The sequence below is a fragment of the Sus scrofa genome, chromosome 2 (genome assembly GCF_054392235.1).
Source record: "Sus scrofa isolate SSC_HxYL_T2T_F1_AM1 chromosome 2, Sscrofa_HxYL_maternal_Yorkshire_Landrace_v2.0, whole genome shotgun sequence".
Taxonomy (NCBI): domain Eukaryota; kingdom Metazoa; phylum Chordata; class Mammalia; order Artiodactyla; family Suidae; genus Sus; species Sus scrofa.
Genome location: NC_139384.1, coordinates 73,124,869 through 73,146,000, shown reverse-complemented (window position 1 = coordinate 73,146,000; position 21,132 = coordinate 73,124,869). Strand labels below are relative to the sequence as shown.

The 21,132-nt window shown below is 38.3% G+C and overlaps 1 protein-coding gene across 1 annotated transcript; it reads left to right on the top strand.

Moving 5' to 3' along the window:
* The first annotated feature begins 14,214 nt into the window (after positions 1-14,214).
* LOC110259627 (olfactory receptor 7A17-like) lies at positions 14,215-20,124 on the top strand. Its single transcript, XM_021085107.2, has 2 exons — positions 14,215-14,289; positions 19,174-20,124. Exon 2 carries the CDS (start codon positions 19,192-19,194, stop codon positions 20,122-20,124), a length of 933 nt encoding a protein of 310 aa, XP_020940766.1. The 5' UTR covers positions 14,215-14,289; positions 19,174-19,191.
* The last annotated feature ends 1,008 nt before the right edge of the window (positions 20,125-21,132 follow it).

The window sequence follows — 21,132 nt, the reverse complement described above, 5'->3', positions numbered from 1 at the left end:
CAAATGATAATGAAGACAAAACTATTCAAAACCTACAGGATGATGCTGGTAGTTCCCATCATGGCTCAGTGGTTAACAAATCCAACTAGGAACCATGAGGTTGTGGGTTTGATCCCTGGCCTTGCTCAGTGGCTTAAGGATCCAGCATTGCTGTGAGCTGTGGTGTAGGTCACAGATGTGGCTTTGTATCCCGCATGGAAAATCATGGACTTGGAGAATAGACTTGTGGTTGACAAGGGGAAGGGGGAGGGAGTGGGATGGATTGGGAGCTTGGTGTTAATAGATGCAAACTATCGCCTTTGGAATGGATTAGCAATGAGATCCTGCTGTGTATCACTAAGAACTATGTCAAGTCACTTATGATGGAGCATGATAATGTGAGAAAATAGAATGTGTATATGTATGTGTAACTGGGTCACCATGCAGTACAGTAGAAAAAAAAACTGTACTGGGGAAATAACAATTAAAAAATTAAAATTTTAAAAAAAGAAAACCTCATGTACTTGGAGAACAGACTTGTGTTTCCAAGAGGGGGTTGAGAGTTTGATGGACTGGGAGTTTGGGGTTGATAGATGCAAACTATTGCATTTGGAATGGTTAAGAAATGAGATTCTGCTGTGTAAAACAGGGAAATACATCTAGTCACTTGCAATTGAGCATAAAGGAGGATAATGTGAGAAAAAGAAGGTATATATACATGTATATGTGTTACTGGGTCACCTTGGTATGTAGCAGAAAATTGATAGAACACTGCAAACCAAATATAATGTAAAAAATAAAAATCATTAAAAATATATTTTATTCTTTTTAAGTATTAAGGAAAAAACAGTTATGTAAATATATAATATGTAATATATTTATTTAAGGGATGTATAAATATATCAAGAAGGAACCCAGGAATGCAAACATATTGATTTTAATCCACTGAGAACCATATGGCTTCTGATCTCATTTAAGAGCATATTTTTTATTTATTTTTTATCATTTATTTATATATAAATTTTTTCTACTGTACAGCATGGTGACCCAGTTACACATACATGTACACATTCTTTTTTCTCACATTACGTGTTCCATAATAATTGACTAGACAGATTTCCCAGTGCTACACAGTAGAATCTCATTGCTAATCCATCCCAAAGGCTACATTCTGCATCTATTTATCCCAAGCTCCCAGTCCCTCCCACTCCCTCTCCTTCCCCTTTGGCAACAAGTCTATTTTCCAAGTCCATAATTTTCTTTTCAGTGGAAATATTTCTTTGTGCCATATATTAGATTCCAGATATAAGTGATACCGTATGGTATTTGTCTTTCTCTTTCTGACATACTTCATTCAGGATGAGAATCTCTAGTTCCATCCATGTTGCTGCAAATGTCATTATGTCATTCTTTTTTATGGCTAAGTAGAATTCCACTGTGTATATATACCACCTCTTCCTAATCTAATCATCTGTTGATGGACATTTGGGTTGTTTCCACGTCTTGTGAATAGTGCTGCACTGAACATGCAGGTGCATGTGTCTTTTTTAAGGGTAGTTTTGTCCAGACATATGCCCCAGAGTGGGGTTTCTGGGTCATATGGTAGTGCTATGTATAGTTTTCTAAGGTACCTCCATACTGTTCTCCAGAGTGGTTGTACCAGCTTACATTACCACCAATAGTGCAAGAGGGTTCCCTTTTTTCCACAACCCCTCCAGCAATTGTTATTTGTGGACTTATTAATGATGGCCATTCTGACTGGTGTGAGGTGGTATGTCATGGTACTTTTGATTTGCATTTCTCTAATCATCAAGGATGTTGAGCATTGTTTCAAGTGCTTGTTGGCCATCTGTATATCTTCCTTGGAGAAATGTCTATTCAGGTTCTTCACCCATCTTTCCATTGGGTTGTTGGCTTTTTTGCTGTTGAGATGTATCAGTTGCTTGTATATTCTAGAGATTAATCCCTTGTCAGTTTCATCATTTGAAACTATTTTCTCCCATTCTGTAAATTGACAAAGTAGGCAAGAATATAAAATGGCAAAAAGAGTCTTTTCAAGAAGTGTTGCTGGGAAAACTGGACAGCCGCATGCAAATCAATGAAACTAGAACATACCCTTACACCATGCACAAAAATAAACTCAAAATGGCTGAAAGACTTCAACATAAGACAAGACACCATCAAGCTCCTGAAAGAGAACATAGGCAAAATATTCTCTGACACCAACCTTACAAATGTTTTCTCAGGTCAGTCTCCCAAAGCAGTAGAAATAAATGCAAAAATAAACCAGTGGGACCTAATCAAACTGAAAAGCTTTTGCACAGCAAAGGAAACCAAAAAGAAAACAAAAATAGCATATTTTATTTTTCCTAAACCCTCTATTTTGGTAATTCATTATAACAGCCTTAAATGTAAGTGTAACACAATTACCCAAATTTTTTGAGGATACCAAATTTAAGCTTATCACGTATTTTATTTAGCTTCCCTTTGGTAAGGACATTTTATGTTGAAATCTGACATTAAGTAATATAATAATTTAGAGTCAATTTTGAGATATTAGACTCCATTATCTCATACAAAGAAATTCCTATTGCATACATGTAAATTGAGCTCTAACGTCAAAGGCCTTAAGTATTAAAAGAGGACATATAATTGCTTATTAATGTCACTCATTCCACTTTAAATATCTGTCTATATTCTGCATTCTTATAATTTGTTATTAATCTAGTGATTCATTCCTTTCAAAGAAAAATTTTTCACCAATTTCCTTTCAACATAAAAATGGGGACATTAATGAATTAGTATGTTTACATATATGTGTGTTCATGTTTATTTGAAATAAATCATATACAAATGCACATGTTCATATACTGACAAATATTCCTCACCTGTGAAAGAGAACAGGCTCAACAAATTATTTCAACATATTTTGTTTATTTCTCATATCATTCATGTGAATTAGATTTGTTATCCCATATTATAATAAAAGAATTAAAATTTGAGGCTCAGAGGAATTATTTTTATTTTTTTCATGGCTGCACATGTGGGAGATGGAAGTTCCCAGACCTGGGATCTAATGTGAGCCACAGCTGTGATCTATGTCACAGCTGTGGGAATACTAAATCCTTAACCCATTGCACTGGGCCGGGGAGCATACCCAAACTGCCACAGAGACAACACCAGATCCTTAACCCGCTGTGCTGCAGCAGGGACTCTGAATTACTTTTTTTTTCATTTTACAGTTACATTACAAGGCAATTTGATCTTACTGTGCACTTTTTTGAAGTATATATTTGAAAGGATTAATGTAATGGGTAGTCTTATTTTTTAAAGTTATTACAAAATAATTGCAATATTTTCATGTGCTGTACAATTTATCTTTTTGTTTACATATTCTATACATACTATTTTGTATCTATTACTCTTTCACCAGCATTACATCCCTCAACCCTTTCCCTCATTTGCCCTCTATATCTGTGACTCTGTTTTTCTTGTTATATACATTCCTTTTATTATTTCTACTTCCCAATTTATATTTAATTTTCACAGATAAATGATAACAGAGTATTTGTTTTTTCCTGACTTATTTTACTAAGGTTAATACTCTCTAAGTCTATCCACATTTTTGCAAAAGGCAGAATTTCATTCTTTATTATGGATGAGTAGTATATATGTTTTTATATATATATGTATGTTATGTATATATCACATCATCTCTACTAAGTCATCTGTTTGTGGGCACTTAGGCTGCTATTATATTTTGGCTATTGTAAATAATAATCCTATATGGACATTGGTATACATACATCTTTTTGAATTGGTGTCTTCCTTGCTTTTGTTCTAGAGGAATGGCTCTAGAAAGAATACTTCTATTTTTAATTTTTGAGGAAGGTCTGTATTTCTATGGTGGGCACCAATTTACCATCCTACCAACAGGGTATGAGGATTCCATTTTCTCCAAATCTTCACTAACATTTGTTATATTTAGACTTTTTTTTATTTAAATTTTTTTATTTTCCCACTGTACAGCAAGGGGGTCAGGTTATCCTTACATGTATACATTACAATTGCATTTTTCCCCCATCCTTTGTTCTGTTGCAACATGAGTATCTAGACAAAGTTCTCAATGCTATTCAGCAGGATCTCCTTGTAAATCTATTCTGGGTTGTGTCTGATAAATCTAAGCTCCCGATGCCTCCCACTCCCTCCCCCTCCCATCAGGCAGCCACAAGTCTTTCTCCAAGTCCATGATTTTCTTTTCTGAGGAGATGTTCATTTGTGCTGGATATTAGATTCCAGTTATAAGTAATATCATATGGTATTTGTCTTTGTCTTTCTGGCTCATTTAACTCAGGATGAGATTCTCTACTTCCATCCATGTTGCTGCAAATGGCATTATGTCTTTCTTTTTTATGGCTGAGTAGTATTCCATTGTGTATATATACCAATTCTTCCTAATCCAATCATCTGTCGATGGACATTTGGGTTGATTCCATGTCCTGGCTATTGTGAATAGTGCTGCAATGAACATGCGTGTGCATGTGTCTCTTTTAAGTAGAGTTTTGTCCGGATAGATGCCCAAGAGTGGGATTGCGGGGTCATATGGAAGTTCTATGTATAGATTTCTAAGGTATCTCCAAACTGTTCTCCATAGTGGCTGTACCAGTTTACATTCCCACCAGCAGTGCAGGAGGCTTCCCTTTTCTCCACACCCCCTCCAGAACTTGTTATTTGTGGACTTGTGAATGATGGCCATTCTGACTGGTGTGAGGTGGTATCTCATGGTAGTTTTGATTTGCATTTCTCTTATAATCAGCGATGTTGAGCATTTTTTCATGTGTTTGTTGGCCATCTGTATATCTTCTCTGGAGAAATGTCTATACAGGTCTTTTGCCCATTTTTCCATTGATTGATTGGCTTTTTTGCTGTTGGGTTGTATAAGTTGTTTATATATTCTAGAGATTAAGCCCTTGTCAGTTGCATCATTTGAAAGTATTTTCTCCCATTCTGTAAGTTGTCTTTTTGTTTTCTTTTGGGTTTCTTTTGCTGTGCAAAACTTTTCAGTTTGATGAGGTCCCATGGGTTTATTTTTGCTCTAATTTCTATTGCTTTGGGAGACTGACCTGAGAAAATATTCATGATGTTGATGTCAGGCTGTGTTTTGCCTATGTTGTCTTCTAGGAGTTTGATGGTGTCCTGTCGTATATTTAAGTCTTTCAGCCATTTGGAGTTTATTTTTGTGCATGGTGTGAGGGTGTGTTCTAGTTTCATTGATTTGCATGTTGCTGTCCAGGTTTCCCATCAATGCCTGCTGAATAGACTTTTGTTTTCCCATTTTACGTTCTTGCCTCCCTAGTCGAAGATGAATTGACCATAGGTGTCAGGGTTTCATTCTGGGTTCTCTATTCTGTTCCATTGGTCTGTCTGTCTGTTTTGATACTAGTACCACACTCTTTTGATGACTATGACTTTGTAGTATTTCTTGAAGTCTGGGAGAGTTATGCCTCCTGCTTGGTTTTTGTTTCTCAGGATTGCTTTGGCGATTCTGGGTCTTTTGTTGTTCCGTATAAATATTTGGATAGTTTGTTCTACTTCTGTGAAAAATGTCATGGGTAATTTGACAGGGATTGCATTGACTCTGTAGATTGCTTTGGGTAGTATGGCCATTTTTACAATATTGATTTTCCCAATCCAGGAACATGGAGTATCTTTCCATTTCTTTTCATCTTCTTTGATTTCTTTGATTAAAGTTTTATAGTTCTCGGCATATAGGTCCTTTACCTCTATGGTCAGGTGTATTCCGAGGTATTTGATTTTGTGAGGTGCAATTTTAAAAGGTATTGTATTTTTGTATTCCTTTTCTAATGTTTCATTGCTGGTATACAGAAATGCAACTGACTTCTGAATGTTAATCTTCTATCCTGCTACTTTGCTGAATTTATTAATCAGTTCAAGGAGTTTTGGGGTTGAGCCCTTAGGGTTTTCTATGTATAGAATCATGTCATCTGCATACAGTGACAGTTTGATCTCTTCTCTTCCTATATGGATGCCTTTTATTTCTTTTGTTTGTCTAATTGCTGTGGCTAGGACTTCCAAAACTATGTGGAAGAGCAGTGGTGAGAGTGGGCATCCCTGTCTTGTTCCAGATTTGAGTGAGAAGGCTTTCAGTTTTTCCCCATTGAGGATTATATTTGCTGTGGGTTTGTCATAAATGGCTTTGATTCTATTCAGGAATTTTCCCTCTATACCCACTTTGACGAGGGTCTTGATCATGAATTGATGTTGGACTTTGTCAAATGCTTTTTCTGCGTCTATTGAGATGATCATAGATTTTTGACTTTGCTTTTGTTAATGTGGTGTATGATGCTGATTGATTTGCATATGTTGAACCATCCTTGTGAACCTGGGATGAACCCAACCTGGTCATGGTGTATAATTTTTTGATATGTTGTTGGATTCGGTTGGCTAAGATTTTGTTGAGAATTTTTGCATCTATATTCATCAATGATATTGGGCGATAGTTTTCTTTTCTGGTGGTATCTCTGTCTGGTTTTGGAATGAGGGTGATAGTGGCATCATAGAATGTCTTTGGGAGTATTCCTTCTTCTTCAACCTTTTGAAAGAGTTTAAGGAGGATGGGCACCAATTCCTCTTTGAATGTTTGATAGAATTCTGCTGTGAAGCCATCTGGTCCTGGACTTTTATTTGTAGGGAGTGATTTTATGACCTCTTCAATTTCATTTCTAGTGATCGGTCTGTTCAGTTGGTCTGTTTCTCCTTGATTCAGTTTTACCAGGCTGTAAGATTCTAGAAAATTGTCCATTTCTTCCAGATTGTCAAACTTGTTGCGATACAGTTGTTCATAGTATTCTCTTATGGTTTTTTGTATTTCTGCAGTATCCATTGTGATTTCTCCTTTTTCATTTCTAATTTTGGTGATTTGGGTTCTTTCTCTCCTCTTTTTAGTGAGTCTGGCCAGGGGTTTATCAGTTTTGTTCACCTTTTCAAAGAACCAGCTCTTGGTTTCATTAATTTTCTCTATTGTTTTTTGAGTCTCTATTTTACTGATTTCTTCTTCGATCTTTATAATTTCCTTCCTTCTGCTGACTTTAGGACTTTTTTGTTCTTCTTTTTCTAATTCATTCAGGTGGAGGGTTAAGTTGTCAATTTGGGATCTTTCTTCTTTTTTGAGAAAGGCCTGTATTGCTATAAATTTCCCTCTGAGCACTACTTTCCCAGCATACCATAGATTTTGAGAGGTTGTGTCTTCATTATCATTTGTTTCAAGGTAGTTTTTAATTTCCTTCTTGATTTCCTCATTGACCCATTGGTTTTTTAGTAGCATGTTGTTTAGTCTCCATGGAGTAGGTTTTTTCTCTTTGCTTTTCCCATGGTTGATTTCTAATTTCATGGCATTGTGGTCAGAGAAGATACTTGAGATAATTTTTATGCTCCTAAATTTATTGAGATTCGCTTTGTGTCCCAATATGTGGTCGATTCTTGAGAATGTTCCATGAGCATTTGAGAAGAATGTGTATTCTGCTTTTTTTGGATGTAGTGTCCTGAAGATATCAATCAAGTCTACCTTTTCTATTGTTTCCTTTAGGATCTCTGTTGCTTTATTGGTTTTCTGTCTGGAGGATCTGTCCATTGATGTGAGGGGGGTCTTAAGGTCTCCTACTATGATTGTATTCTCATCAATATCTCCCTTTATGTCTGTTAATATTTGTTGTATGTATCTGGGTGCTCCTATATTTGGGGCATATATGTTGATGATAGTAACATCCTCTCCTTGGATGGATCCCTTAATCATTAAGTAGTGTCCTTCTTTGTCTTCTTTATGTCTTTTGTTTTAAAGTCTATTTTGTCTGATATGAGCGTTGCGACTTCTGCTTTTCTGTCATGTCTATTGGCGTGAAGTAATTTTCCTCACCCTTTCACTTTCAATCTATATGTATCTTTTGTCCTAAGGTGAATTTCTTGTAGGCAGCATATTGAAGGTTTTTGCCTTTTTATCCACTCAGCCACTCTGTGTCTTTTGATTGGGGCATTCAGCCCATTGACATTTAAGGTGATAATTGATAGATGATTATTTATTGCCATTTGAATCTCGCGTTCCAGTTGATTCTATGGTTCTCCATTCTTCCTTTCTTTTTTTTTTTTTTTTTTTTTTGGTTGGATGGTCTCCTGTTATTATCTGTTTGAGTGTTTTGTTTTGTTTTCTCATTTTTTGCAAATGCAATATTTGGTTTTGGCTTGTGGTTGCCCTGTTTTTCAAGTATGCTAACCCCTTCCCATAATTGTGTGTTTTAGCCTGATGGTCCTGTAAGTTTAAACACTTCATTGCTATATTAAAATTAAGAAGAGAGACATACAAACAAACAAAAAGGGTTATTTATTTCCTAACATCCCTTGCCCACATTTTATGGTTTTGATGACTCTTTTTTATTTTTTTCCTTTTTAATTTTATTTTGTTTGAGGCCTGTTCATGATTAAATCTGTATGCTGGCTTATTTGAGTGACTGCTCTCTGATTGCAATTTCCTCAGTCCTAGTTCTTCCTCTTCTTCTTCTTTCTTTTTTTCTTCCCTTTCCTTCCTTTCTTTTTGGTTTAGAGAAGCCCTTTCAGTATTTCTTTCAACCTGGGTTTTGTGTTGCTGTATTCTTTAAGTTTTTGTTTGTTGGTAAAAATTTTATTTCCCCTTCTATATTAAATGATATTCTTGGTGGATAGAATATTCCTGGTTGCATATTTTTTCCTTTTAGCACTTTAAATATCTCTTGCCATTCCCTCCTGGCCTGTAGTGTTTCTGTGGAGAAATTAGCTGATAATCTTATGGGGGTTCCCTTGTAGGTAACATTCTGCTTTTCCCTCGCAGCCTTTAGGATCCTCTCTTTATCCCTAACTTTTTTCCATTTTTATTATGATGTGTCTTGGTGTGGGTCTATTTGGGTTCAGTTTGTTTGGGGCCCTCTGTGCTTCCTGTATCTTGAACCCAGTATCCTTTAGATTTGGGAAGTTTCCATCGATAATTTATTCAAATATATTTTCCATCCCCTTATCTTTTTCTACTCCTTCTGGAATTCCTATTATGCGTGGATTGGCCCACTTTATATTATCCCATAGGTCTCTTATATTGCTTTCCAGTTTTTTGATTCGGTTTTCTGTCTGCTGACCTGATTGGGTGATTTCCATTATTCTATCTTCCATATCACTGATTCGTTCTTCTGCATTATTCATTCTGGTTTTTACTGCCCTTAGTTCAGTTTGCATCTCTGCAATTGAATGTTCTAGTTTTTCTTGGCTCCTCCTTATATTTTCTAGTTCCTTTCTGAGGGTATCTGCATTACTGTTCATATCTTCTCTGAATTCCTTCAGTATTTTCACTATTTCTCTTTTGAACTCCAGGTCTGTCTGACTGCAGAGATCTGTTTCAGTGTTGACTGTTTTAGGTGAGTTCTCCTGTTGGTTTGACTGGAGGTTGTTTCTCAGCTTCTTCATCTTGCTTGTTGTTTTCTTTCTCCTGAGGGTGTTTTACTCTCTGTGATCGGGCAGTGTTTGCCTTGTCATTGCCATGGAATGTTTCCTGAGAGCTGGCGTTGTTGGTCAGTCTTTTTTCAGGCAGTGCAGCTTTTCTGGAGTGTTGGTGGGGCTAACAGGGTCTCTTTGAAGCAAAGGAGGACTTTCTGAGGGCAGACAGGACTGGGAGGTCCACACCACGATGGTAGCAGATTTCACTTGGTCATGCAGATCTTGCTCTGGTGTTTTTAGGCTGTGGGGTTCTTGCAGGAGTTTGGCAGTGTTGGGAAGCTGTTCCTCAGGAATGCAGCGCCCCCTGGGGGCTTTAGCAGCTATCTGGGTCACTGAGAACCTAAGAGGCTCTTCCCTAGGGCAGCCCAACTCAGAAGGGTGACCTGAGAATGTAGCCGGATGTTTTCACAGTCTGGCCAAGCTTGTTGTAGCTTTTCTGGGCTAGTGGGGCTCCTCCAGGGGGCTGGTGGTGCTGAGCAGGTATTCTGTGGGAGTGGGGCACCCCCAGAGTTCTTGCGTGGCTAGCAGGGCCACTGAAAAGCCAAGAGGCTCCTCCCCATGGCAGCCCGACTCAGAAAGACTGTCTGAGATCTTTTCATGGCTCGGCCAGGCTTGTTGCAGCTTTTCTGGGCTGCAGGGGGTCCTGCCTGGAGCTGGCAGTCCTATGCAGCTGATCTACTATAGCTCAGCACTCCCTGGGGGCTTGGGTGGCTAGCAGGGCCTCTGAAAACCCAAGAGGCTCTTCCCTAGGGCAGCTCAACTCAGAAGGGCGACCTGAGAATGTAGGCAGATCTTTTTACAGTCTGGCCAAGCTTGCTGTCGCTTTTCTGGGCTGCAGGGTCTCCTCCAGGGGCAGCCCAACTCAGAAAGACTGTCTGAGAATTAGGCTGATCTTTTCACAGCCTGGCTAGGCTTGTTCTAGCTTTTCTGGGCTGTAGGCCTTTTCTCGGGGGCTGGTGGTGTTTGGTGCTCCAGCAAACCTCCTTTGGAGGTGTAGCTCCTCCAAAGGGCAAGCAGGCCTATGCAGGGACAGCCCCTGCAGTGGTAGGCTTCAGGCAATTGTTAGGCCAGCCCTCCTGGATGGCAGGCAGCCCCAGGTCTGGCGAGAGTGTGGGAGGTGGCGGGGGTGGGAGGAGGGGATGCACTGGGAAGCACAGCTTTCTGCTAGCTAGCAGGCCTGTAAGCTTGCTGTGGTGTGGGGAGTATTTTATGGGGACCCACCCCTTCTTCTCTCCCCTCCCCAGCATGGGCGCAGACCAGGCTCTTCTCCCAGGTTCCCTCTGATGTGGCTTTACACTTCCCTGCCCCTAGAGTATTGCTCCCTTCCCCTGAGACAGCATTGTTTTCTAGTCTCCCAGGCAGTCTCTGCCCTGTCAAACTTGACAGACTGGTTTCTAGGCCTCCCAAGCAGTCTCCGCTCTGCCCCACCCCCCAGCCCTTTCTCGGGGACTAACCTTTGGAACAGAGGCCTTGGTGCCCAGCCCCCACCCAGGCGTCTTAATTTTTGGTGACTGTGCCCATAGTTCAGATGGTCCGTTCAGTTCTTGATCGGCTTTACAGTACTCCAACTTACTGCTACACTCTTCTCTGCATCTGGAGATTCCTCTGGTTCATTTGATCTTTCCCCTGAGTAGGTGACTTTCCAGGGTGTGGGATCCCTTTCTCCTCCGCAGTTCCCTTTCGGGAGCGCCCGTCCCGCTCGGATTCACCTTCTCTCACTCTCTGCTTTTCTCTTGTTTTGCCTAGTAATGTCATGAACTTCTTGCCATTATCGGAGTTTAGGTTCTTCTGCCAGCAATTGGTTGATGTTCTGTGTGAGTAACTTGTTCTGTAGATATGCTTTTTTTGTTGTGTTTGTGGGAGAGGGTGAGTGTGTCCCCCTACTTTTCTGCCATCTTGTCCGCAGTCTCTATTTAGACTTTTTGATGATAGCCATTTAGATAGGTACCTAAAAATGGGTTAATTGTCTGAATTACATTTACATTCATGGTTGCTGTAATGATTTACAGTAGGGGTTTACAGTAGCATACAGAAGCTAGATAGTCTTGGTGAGCTAAAATCAACATGGCTGTTTGGCTGGGTACAACTTAGGTTCTTCACAGGAAAACCAATTTCTTTTCATTTTCCAGATCATAGTGGCCACAAGAATGTCTTGACTCAGGGGCTTTTCTCCAGCTTGAAAAATAGCAATGTAATATTTTCAAATCTGTCTGATTTCAACTATTCTATATTCCTCTTCTACACTCAGAGGTTCATTGTGATTTCATTAGTCCCATCCAGATAATTATGGCCAATTTTATTATCCTAAGGCCAGCTAATTAGCTACCTAGTTAGTCAGAGTCCAATAGTGCAGTTCCAGACTATTAATTTGAAGAAAAATAACTAATCATAAAGCGAGGGACAATGTAATATGTATGCGTCACTCTTCCTAATGAAAATCTTTTAATGCTTTTAGTCCTAATTCATATGATTCATCTTTTGTGAACATTTTCTTAGTCATAGAGGTAAAAGTAATACCCCTGTGACTCCCAGAGTGTGTACACTGTTTACCATATTATTCAGCAATCCCACTCCTGGGAATAAACCTGGACAAAACTACAATTCAAAAGGATACATGCACTCCTATGTTCATTGCAGAACTATTCACCATAGACAAATATGGAAACAAACTATATTTCCACTGATAAAAAAATGGATTAGGAAAATGTGGTACATATATACAAGGGAATAGTACTCAGCCATAAAAAGAACAAAATAATGGCACTGGCAGCAACATAGATACAACTAGAGATTCTCATACTAAGTGAAGTGAGTCAGAAAGATAAAGACAAAAACCATATGATATCATTTATACATGGATCTAAAATATGGCGCAAATGATCCTACTGATCCTACCTACAAAACAGAAACAGATCATGGACATGGAGAGCAGCCTTTTCATTTTAAAGGGTGGTGGGAGGGATTTGGCTGTACAGGGAGTTTGGGGTTGGTAGGTGCAAACTATTACATTCAGAATGAATAAGGAATGGGGCCCTACTGTACAGCACAGAGATTGATATGCTTTCCATATTTCTTTTTTTTTTTTTGCAATTGTGAATATTTTATTATCTTTAAAAAAATTTGTTTGCATTATATGTTTTGTGTTAGTTTCAGGTGTACAATAAGTAAATAAGAATGGAATATTACATACTACTATATACATTTCCCTGAGCTACACCATAGGTTCCACATTTCTACACTCTATGCAGAAACTGAAATTTACAACTCTTCTTAGAGTTGTTTAGAGCAAAGAGAGAGAGAGAGTGAATGAGAATTTCTTTAAGGTCTAATAGAAGGTATAGTACAAGTATTCCTTAGTATGAAAATCTATTCGATTCCTGAATTTTGGAATGCAAACCAAGATCAATTTGACCTCAGAAAACAAAGTATGGATATAATTATTTTATTATCTTTCAATGAATTAAAAATAAAATGAGTGGGGAATAGATGAGAGTACCAATGTTTATATTTTTTAAATCTCAGGATTAATTTCTATTTTGGAGATTTTATTTTCATATGCACATCACCAGGGGATACATACTTGAAGAAGTCTGTATCATGCAGTGTCCATTCAGCTGGTAGATAAGTTTTAATGATTATTAAACATCATGTAATTGGGGTATGTTGATCAGCTTTGGTGTGATAACAAGCAACTCTCCATCACAGTGGCTTAAAATAACAAAAGTTTATTTTTTTATCACATTAGACACATGCTGCAAGGTGTCTAGGCTCTGTCCCAACTGCATTAGGCTACATGCATGTCTCCTTACTGGAAGCCATGTCAGTAAATCAGCTTCTATGTGAGAGGTTACCATTCTCACAATAGAGGGGAACAGTTATAGAAAGGGTGGAATGTCACATGCCTCTTACAGCTTCTCCTTAAACATTGGGCATGTCAAGACTTCCCTCATTCTGTCCAAGTCCAAAACCACTTGAGGCACAATAAAGACTCAAAGCATTGCGTGAAGATGTACACTCCTAAGATAATGAGGATAAGAACAATAATTTTGAAAAATAAGGAAATTCTACTTGGGGTAGACAAACATGCAAGCATTTTATATTTCTAATGACATCGCATCTTCCTGAATTGTATGTTACAGATTTGCAAAAAGGAATATAAGAAGAGTTGGAGGAAACTATGACTCACTAGGAAAGAGGAGCTTTACACATATTCTGAACAGATCATATAAACAATAGTAAAATAACTTGAAAGAGTCTAAAAATTCTTCCTGAGACCCAAGGAAACTCAAGACATGTTGAGTTTCCTTGAGACCCAAGGGAAGTCAAGATAGCTTCCTCAGGCTTAGATTTGGAGAAACTTTGACTAAGGGTTATAAAAAGTTTCGACATTAGACCTCTGGAGTAGCAATAAGAATTGGATATACCTAACAACTAACCTGGTCTCCTGGGAATAGCAAATCTGCAGGAAAATATTCCATTCTGGCTAGACAAGTTCCTCTGGGAAAATGATGCATTCAAGGGTAAGATTAACCATGAAAAAAGTGTTGAGCAGATTCAGCAAATATACAGAGCTCTAAATATCTCCAGAGCTGCAACGTCTGAGCATGTTCGACCTTGACATGGTTTTTGCATTTAGATACCTAAGTCTAGTTCAGAGATCTATGCTTTGTTACTTACTTTTCTCTCGTCTCGAGACAGAGTTGCAATCTCCATCATCAATCATCCAGGGAGGAATTTGGACTTCCGCACAGAGAACTTCCTCTCAGAGTCCCTATCCAGGTGGGTACAAGAGCTCAACAGATGCTGCAGGAGGACAGTAAGTGAGAATGAAACCCTAGAATATTTTCTGAGGTCACCTGAAAACCCAAACAGCTCACCCTGGGTAGAGAGATCTTCATGTTTGTTTCAGGCACAATTTCCCCCAAAACTGCCCTTGCCTGAAAACACTTCCCTTACTCTAAACTCTCTATTCAAGTCTCACTTTATGCTTATTTTATTGCATTGCATTCTTCCAAACAAAGAATTTTTAAAAGAGTTGGCTATTTGCCATTTAATTCTTGTATGTATGTGTGTGTGTGAGTGTGTGTGTGTGCATTTCTATATAAATGCACATTTTATGAATCTATGAAGGTGAAAAAAAGGTGAAGTTCCTTCCTATTTGGATCTAACATTTTAATGGAGAAAGAAGTTTAAGATAAGATAAATGAATATATGAGAAAATATCCTCAGGTATAAATCAAGTGAAGGAAGATGCAAGTTTTGTGTCATGTGTAGGATTTTATAGAGTATATTGTGGGGAGGCCATTTCATGTGGGACAAGAATCAAAAACAGAGGTATAGTGTGATCAATGCATTTGACCAAAAACAAAACAAAACAAAACAAAACAAACAAACAAAAAAACTACAGCCCAAGAATATAACAGGGAAAATTGCCACATAAGAAAAGTGAGAAAAGGGCCAGCCTCACCCACCATTTGAACATATAAAAGCAAATATGGTCAAATATATAGGAATAAACATGGAATAAAAATTCAGTCAGGGATCTAACAATGATAATGTAATGAGGCAAGTGCAGGAATGAAAATGCAATCAGCATGCGGTCCCTTGATTCTGAGGTTGCTTTAACTTGACCCTTCTATTGACTCTTGTTTATACTGCTTCTCCATCATCAGGAAACAAACTTTTTAAAAAACTTAAGTTTACTGCAATGGATAAATTTTTTTGACTATGTCCCAGGAAATACATACCTTTTACATGTGATCCAACATGTGTGCACTGGCAAGCTAAAAAATGCACACATATGCATGTGACATACACAAAGAGAACCTTAATATGGATGATGCACTCTGATATTTTCATTTGTGTTTTATTGATTCTATTCTATTTTATTCTTACAAATCACATTATCTGATTTTCAAAGAGGTCTTGATTTCAGAGTATGGAAAACATGACTCCAGTCTGTCTTCCATACCTATGTAAGTATTTCCCTGCTTCATTTTGTTCTCTCATCAGGAGCAATTTCTTTGAGAACACTTTCTGTCATCCCTTCATGCAATATATATATGTATTTTTTATACTGTTTCCAACTTGACTAAGTCTGAGAGAGTTGGGGAGTGTGTATAATATTGATACATGCTCCAAGGCACTCAAAGTGTAGCAGAGAATAGAATATATGGAATTAAATTAAAGTTACCTAGTAATAGCACTGTATCTAAATTATTATAAGAGAAATTTTATTTTTCTGTGGGAATGTTAAAAGGGACGTACATGAAAGATATGACCTAAGTAGTCTGAAAAATAAGATGGAGTTTTGAAGGTAGAGAAGGGTGAAAAATTCCAAATAGACTATTGGTTGACTCTCCAAGCAGAGGGGAGCAGGTGTATATATGCTCTGATTCTTGCCACTAAGGCATCAAGTGAAGCTGAGACTCAAGGTCAATATTTCTGAGGTTGCTGTGGAGGAGGGCAGCATGAGGGTAAAGTTTGTGGTTCAATCATGTAAAACCAACACTACAGTTTGAAGCTATGGAATATGGGGCTCATTCTTCACTGGGGAGATTGTTAAGTCAGGGAGTTGGACAACATATTTTGTAATATAGAAATATTTCTCTGTGTTAATATGAATATTGGCTAGAGTTGCCAGATATCATAGATGGGAAAGAGGACAAGAAACTGAAATAGGATGTGGAACTGGGGACCAAGAGATAGGAAAACAGTGGAAACACAAGAGGAAGAAGAAAAACATCAGTCAAATCTCATTGTGAGTGGTAACCATTCTTTTACTAACAAGAAGGAACGATGCTAAGCCCTTTACATATAATGGTTATATCAATTACCTTAGGAGGACAGATACAGATGCCCCAACTCTTTGGGTGAGAATATTAACATATTCAATGGTTCCATTTCTTCTCCAAATTCAAACAGCAAGTATGTTCTGGTCCCAAAATTCAAAATCAGAGTTTCAAGCTACCAAAATTTTGTATCTGATATCTAAATGGCCTTTTATCAAATCATTTTTATATCCTCCTTTTTATTTATTTTGTGTATTTCCCTTTTGTGGATTTTCAATTTATTTTCCTTGACAGTGTTCCTAGTAGGATGTTCATTCTTTCAGATAGCTTGATAATGCAAATACATCCTTCTATCTCTTTTGGATAAAAAGCATTTTGTTGCTTTACTACTTTGGGCATCATGGGGATATAATTAGGATTGAAAAGTTGCCCAAACCTAGGAAGGTTTATCTTCATCACAAGTTCTAGGAATCACCTGAGCTGCTTAGATCTTTTTTCCCTAACATAAGCTTTTTTCCTCTTTTTGCCAGAACTCACAGGTGCTGAAGAGAAATTCAGAGACAGAGTTTTGGTCAGAGGAGAAAAAATAGATTTATTGCTTTGCCAAGCAAAGGAGGGTCACAGCAAGCTAATGCCTTGAAGACTGTGCCCTCTTTAGGAGATACTGGGAGCTGGTTTTATACTTTGGGGAGCAAAATTAGGGGTACATATAAAGATTCGGGTAGAGACAAGATTGTATTGTTTTCAAAGCTGGTGTTCAGTGGTCTGATGGTCTTCTTTCCTGAATGAAGAATGCTTTATTAATATCTTTTGTTTGTTGGGGGTTTTAGTTCTGCATAAGAGCTCAAAAATATAGTTATATATATTCCTTGAGGAGGGACCAGTACCCTGCCCTAGGGCTGCACTTTTGTCTCTTGACTGCTCCTCCCTGGTCTCTACATTCCCTCTCTTCCCTGAGTAGCAACTGTTTGAACCTGCCCTTTGAAACTCAGGGAAGGTCATGGAGGCTGAATTTTATTCCCTAAATACAAGAAATGGAGGACACAGAAAAGCTTGTTTGCCCAGAAGTCCCACAGGTCCCTGTCCAGTTTCACTTTCAGTTTTTAAGTGATAGTTTGTTTTTCTTTTAATGCTGGGCACAAAATGATCATACTAAGATAGAGTCACATGTTTACATGTCCATAGGAGACTTAACAGCTGGAATTTAGGTATTGTTTCTACATTTTTTAGGTCAAAGATAATCTAATATTAACAGTTGTTTTGTATCAGTGTTTTCCTTATAATTGTGAATGAGTGAGATTAGCCTGGTAGTAGTATTGCTCCAGGAGGCCTCAGTGTGTGTATGTGTGTCTCTCTGTCTGTCTGTGCCTGTGTGTCTGTGTATTGTGAGACATGAGATGTTCCCAAGGTAAGGAAGAGGTAACTGAGCCCATATTCTCCAATATGAGACCCTTAAAATACATGTGTCAGAATATTAATCAACATATAAAAATAAGGAAGGGACCCATTTCTATTCATAGGATTTATTTTTCTACATTTTATTTTATTTTTAAAATTTTAATAGATTATAGTTAATTTACAGTTTTGTGTCAATTTACGTACAGCATAGTGTACACTCCCTTTCTTATATTATCTTCCACCGTGGTCTATCCCAAGAGACTGTATATAATTCCCTGTGATATACAATAGGGAATCATTGTTATAGGACTTCTTGGAAACAAAATAAAGTTTAACAGACCTGGGAACTAGGGACCACTATGACTTGAAGTTTCAGCTTTAGCAGAGAGGCCACCTCATTTCTCCCAATTGTCTGATACCATCTATCATCACTCTGCATCTTGTACTTTCTGCTGGAAACAGTGGGTTACTTTTTGGCCCTGATTTTCTGACATGAGTGTCTTTTCAGAGTCTTTTCCCTGGGGTTCCCTCTGACCAGGATATACTTCCCTCAAAGACTCATGTCTCTGTTCTCTCTTCCATGCCATCTCTGTTCAAATGTTTTTCAGTCTACCTAATGCACAGTTAAAAAGAATAGCCCTACTAACTCTGTGCTTCATATTTGATTTATTTTTCTCAGAGCATCTTTTACCATCTAATAATTTGTATGAATTTTTACTTGCTGATATTTTCTCCATCATTGATCTATTGGGACTAATGTCTCTCAGGACCCTCTACTCTTTATTCAGAAGTTGGTCATTTCTTAATTTACTAAAATGCTTGACAATATTCCTTATTTAAAGTGTAGAATGCATGAAAATGCAGTGGAAAAGCTGAAAGTGGAATGGACACTCCTATTCAGAGATGGCTCAGGGGATCACTTGAAAGGGAAATTTCCATTAAAAATTACAGATATCAGGAGTTTCTGTCATGGCTCAGTGGTTAACAAACCCGACTAGTAACCATGAGGTTGTAGGTTTGATCCCTGGCCTCCCTCAGTGGGTTAAGGATCCGGCATTGCCGCGAACTGTGTTGTAGGTCACAGACGTGGTTGGGATCCTGCATTGCTGTGGCTGTGGTGTAGGCTGGTGCTGTAGCTCTGATTCGACCCCTAGCCTGGGAATCTCCATATGATATGGGTGTGGCCCTAAAAAGCGAAATAATAGTAATAACAATAATAATAATAAAATAAAATGAAAATTATGGATATCAATTTTTGAAAGCAAAATACAAATTATAGAATTTCAGCAGTTTGGAAGTGCCAATGTTTTGGCCATACCCATGACATGTGAAAGTTCCTGGGCCATGAATCAAACCTGTACCACAGAGGTGACCAGGGCCACTGCAGTGAGAATGCTAGATACTTAACTTACTGCACCACAAAGGAACTCCATGCAATGCCAATTTTTGAGTTATTTTTGTTTGTTTGTTTTAGGGTAGTCACCTATACCACATGGAGCCAGGGAATAATACACGAATTTCAGAATTTCTTCTTCTGGGATTATCAAATGAACCAGCATTGCAGCCTCTCATTTTTGGGCTTTTCCTCTCCATGTACCTGATCGCTGTGTTTGGAAACCTGCTCATCATCCTGGCCGTCAGCCTAGAACCCCACCTTCAAACACCCATGTACTTCTTCCTCTCCAACTTGTCCTTTGGAGACATTTGTTTCACTTCCACCACCATCCCAAAAATGCTGTGGAACATCCAGATGCAAAGCAAAGTTATCACATACGAAGGCTGCATCATCCAGATGTATTTTTTCATACTCTTTGGAACATTGGACACGTTCCTCCTGACCGTGATGGCCTATGACCGCTTTGTGGCCATCTGCCACCCTCTACACTACACAGTCATCATGAAACCCTCGCTCTGTGGATTGCTGGTTCTGGCATCCTGGACCGTGAGTGTCCTGAATTCCTTATTACAGAGCATAATGGTTTTGTGGCTGTGTTTCTGTACAGATGTGGAAATCTCCCACTTTTTCTGTGAAGTTAATCAGGTGGTCCAACTTGCCTGTTCTGACACCTCTCTTAATGACACAGTGATGTATTTTGCAACTGGGGTTTATGGTGGTGCTTCCCTCACTGGAACTCTTTACTCATATTCTAAGATAGTTTCCTCCATAAGAAGAATCTCATCAGTGCAGGGAAAATATAAGGCATTTTCCACTTGTGCATCACACCTCTCTGTGGTCTCGTTATTTTACTGCACAATCTTAGGTGTGTACTTTAGTGCTTCTGCTACGCATACTTCACACTCGAGTGCAGTTGCCTCAGTGATGTACACTGTGGTCACACCCATGCTGAACCCCTTCATCTACTGTCTGAGGAACAAAGACATAAAGAGGGCTCTGAGAAGAATCATTGGGATGGCAGCTATATAAGGGCCATTTGTCCTGGGGCTGAAAATATACTCATCACTCTAAGGTACAAATCCTCAGGGCCAGAAATTGCTATTTTTAATCTGATTTTTAAAATAGAACTTTCTCCTTCTCTTTATTTACTGGAATGCCCAATTTTGTGGATTCAACTTCTCTACATAATTTAAGGAACTCAATTTATTAAGCTCTGCTCTGCTCAATACTCAGACAGTTTTTCCCTTTGTCCATATTTATATATTTTCAAAGGTTTTTCAAGCTTGGATCAGAAATATTTGAAAATGTCCATATCTTAAATTAGACAACTGGAATTTTTAAAAAAATTTGTCCTCAAATGATACACCTCATGTCAAGTAGCTGTTTTTTGATTTTTTGTTTGTCTTTTCTGAAATAATTATCATTAGGTGTTTTACTCATATGAGTGGAAAAACTATACTTGACAACTTAGGCTCTTTACGTAATTTCATTTCAGAGGAAAATACAAAGTTCTGATTTTACTTTAGTACATCGTTTCTTTCATAATTATCTTAACTTCTCTTCTTCACAATGAAGACCATAACATTGCTCCAAATAATTCTCATCCTATTGATAATAATGTTGTTAGCTATGAATGTTTGAGGCCCTCACCTGTGCCTGTGTGACAATATCTCACAGACATTTTCCTGACCAAGTGTCTGCTGTGGCTGGTTTGGCCCTGTGGTTCTTATTAGGAATGCATTATGCATTTCAGCAATATTTATTGGGGAACTTTCAAACAATGAATTCACATGTCTTATAGGGTACACAGCAAGACCATGGGCTGTGCAGGTAGGTCTCTGGTAGAGAGAGAGAGAAAGAAGAGAGCACCAACTGGGGGCCCTACCTTTATTGGTCTGTGCAGATGGGATGGCTAGGATTCTGCTAGTTCTCGCATTTTTCTCTTTCTTTTTTCTTTTTTTTTTTTTTATTTTTAGGGCTGTACTGACACCATATGGAAGTTATAAGGGTAGGGGTCAAATCAGCGCTGTAGTTGCC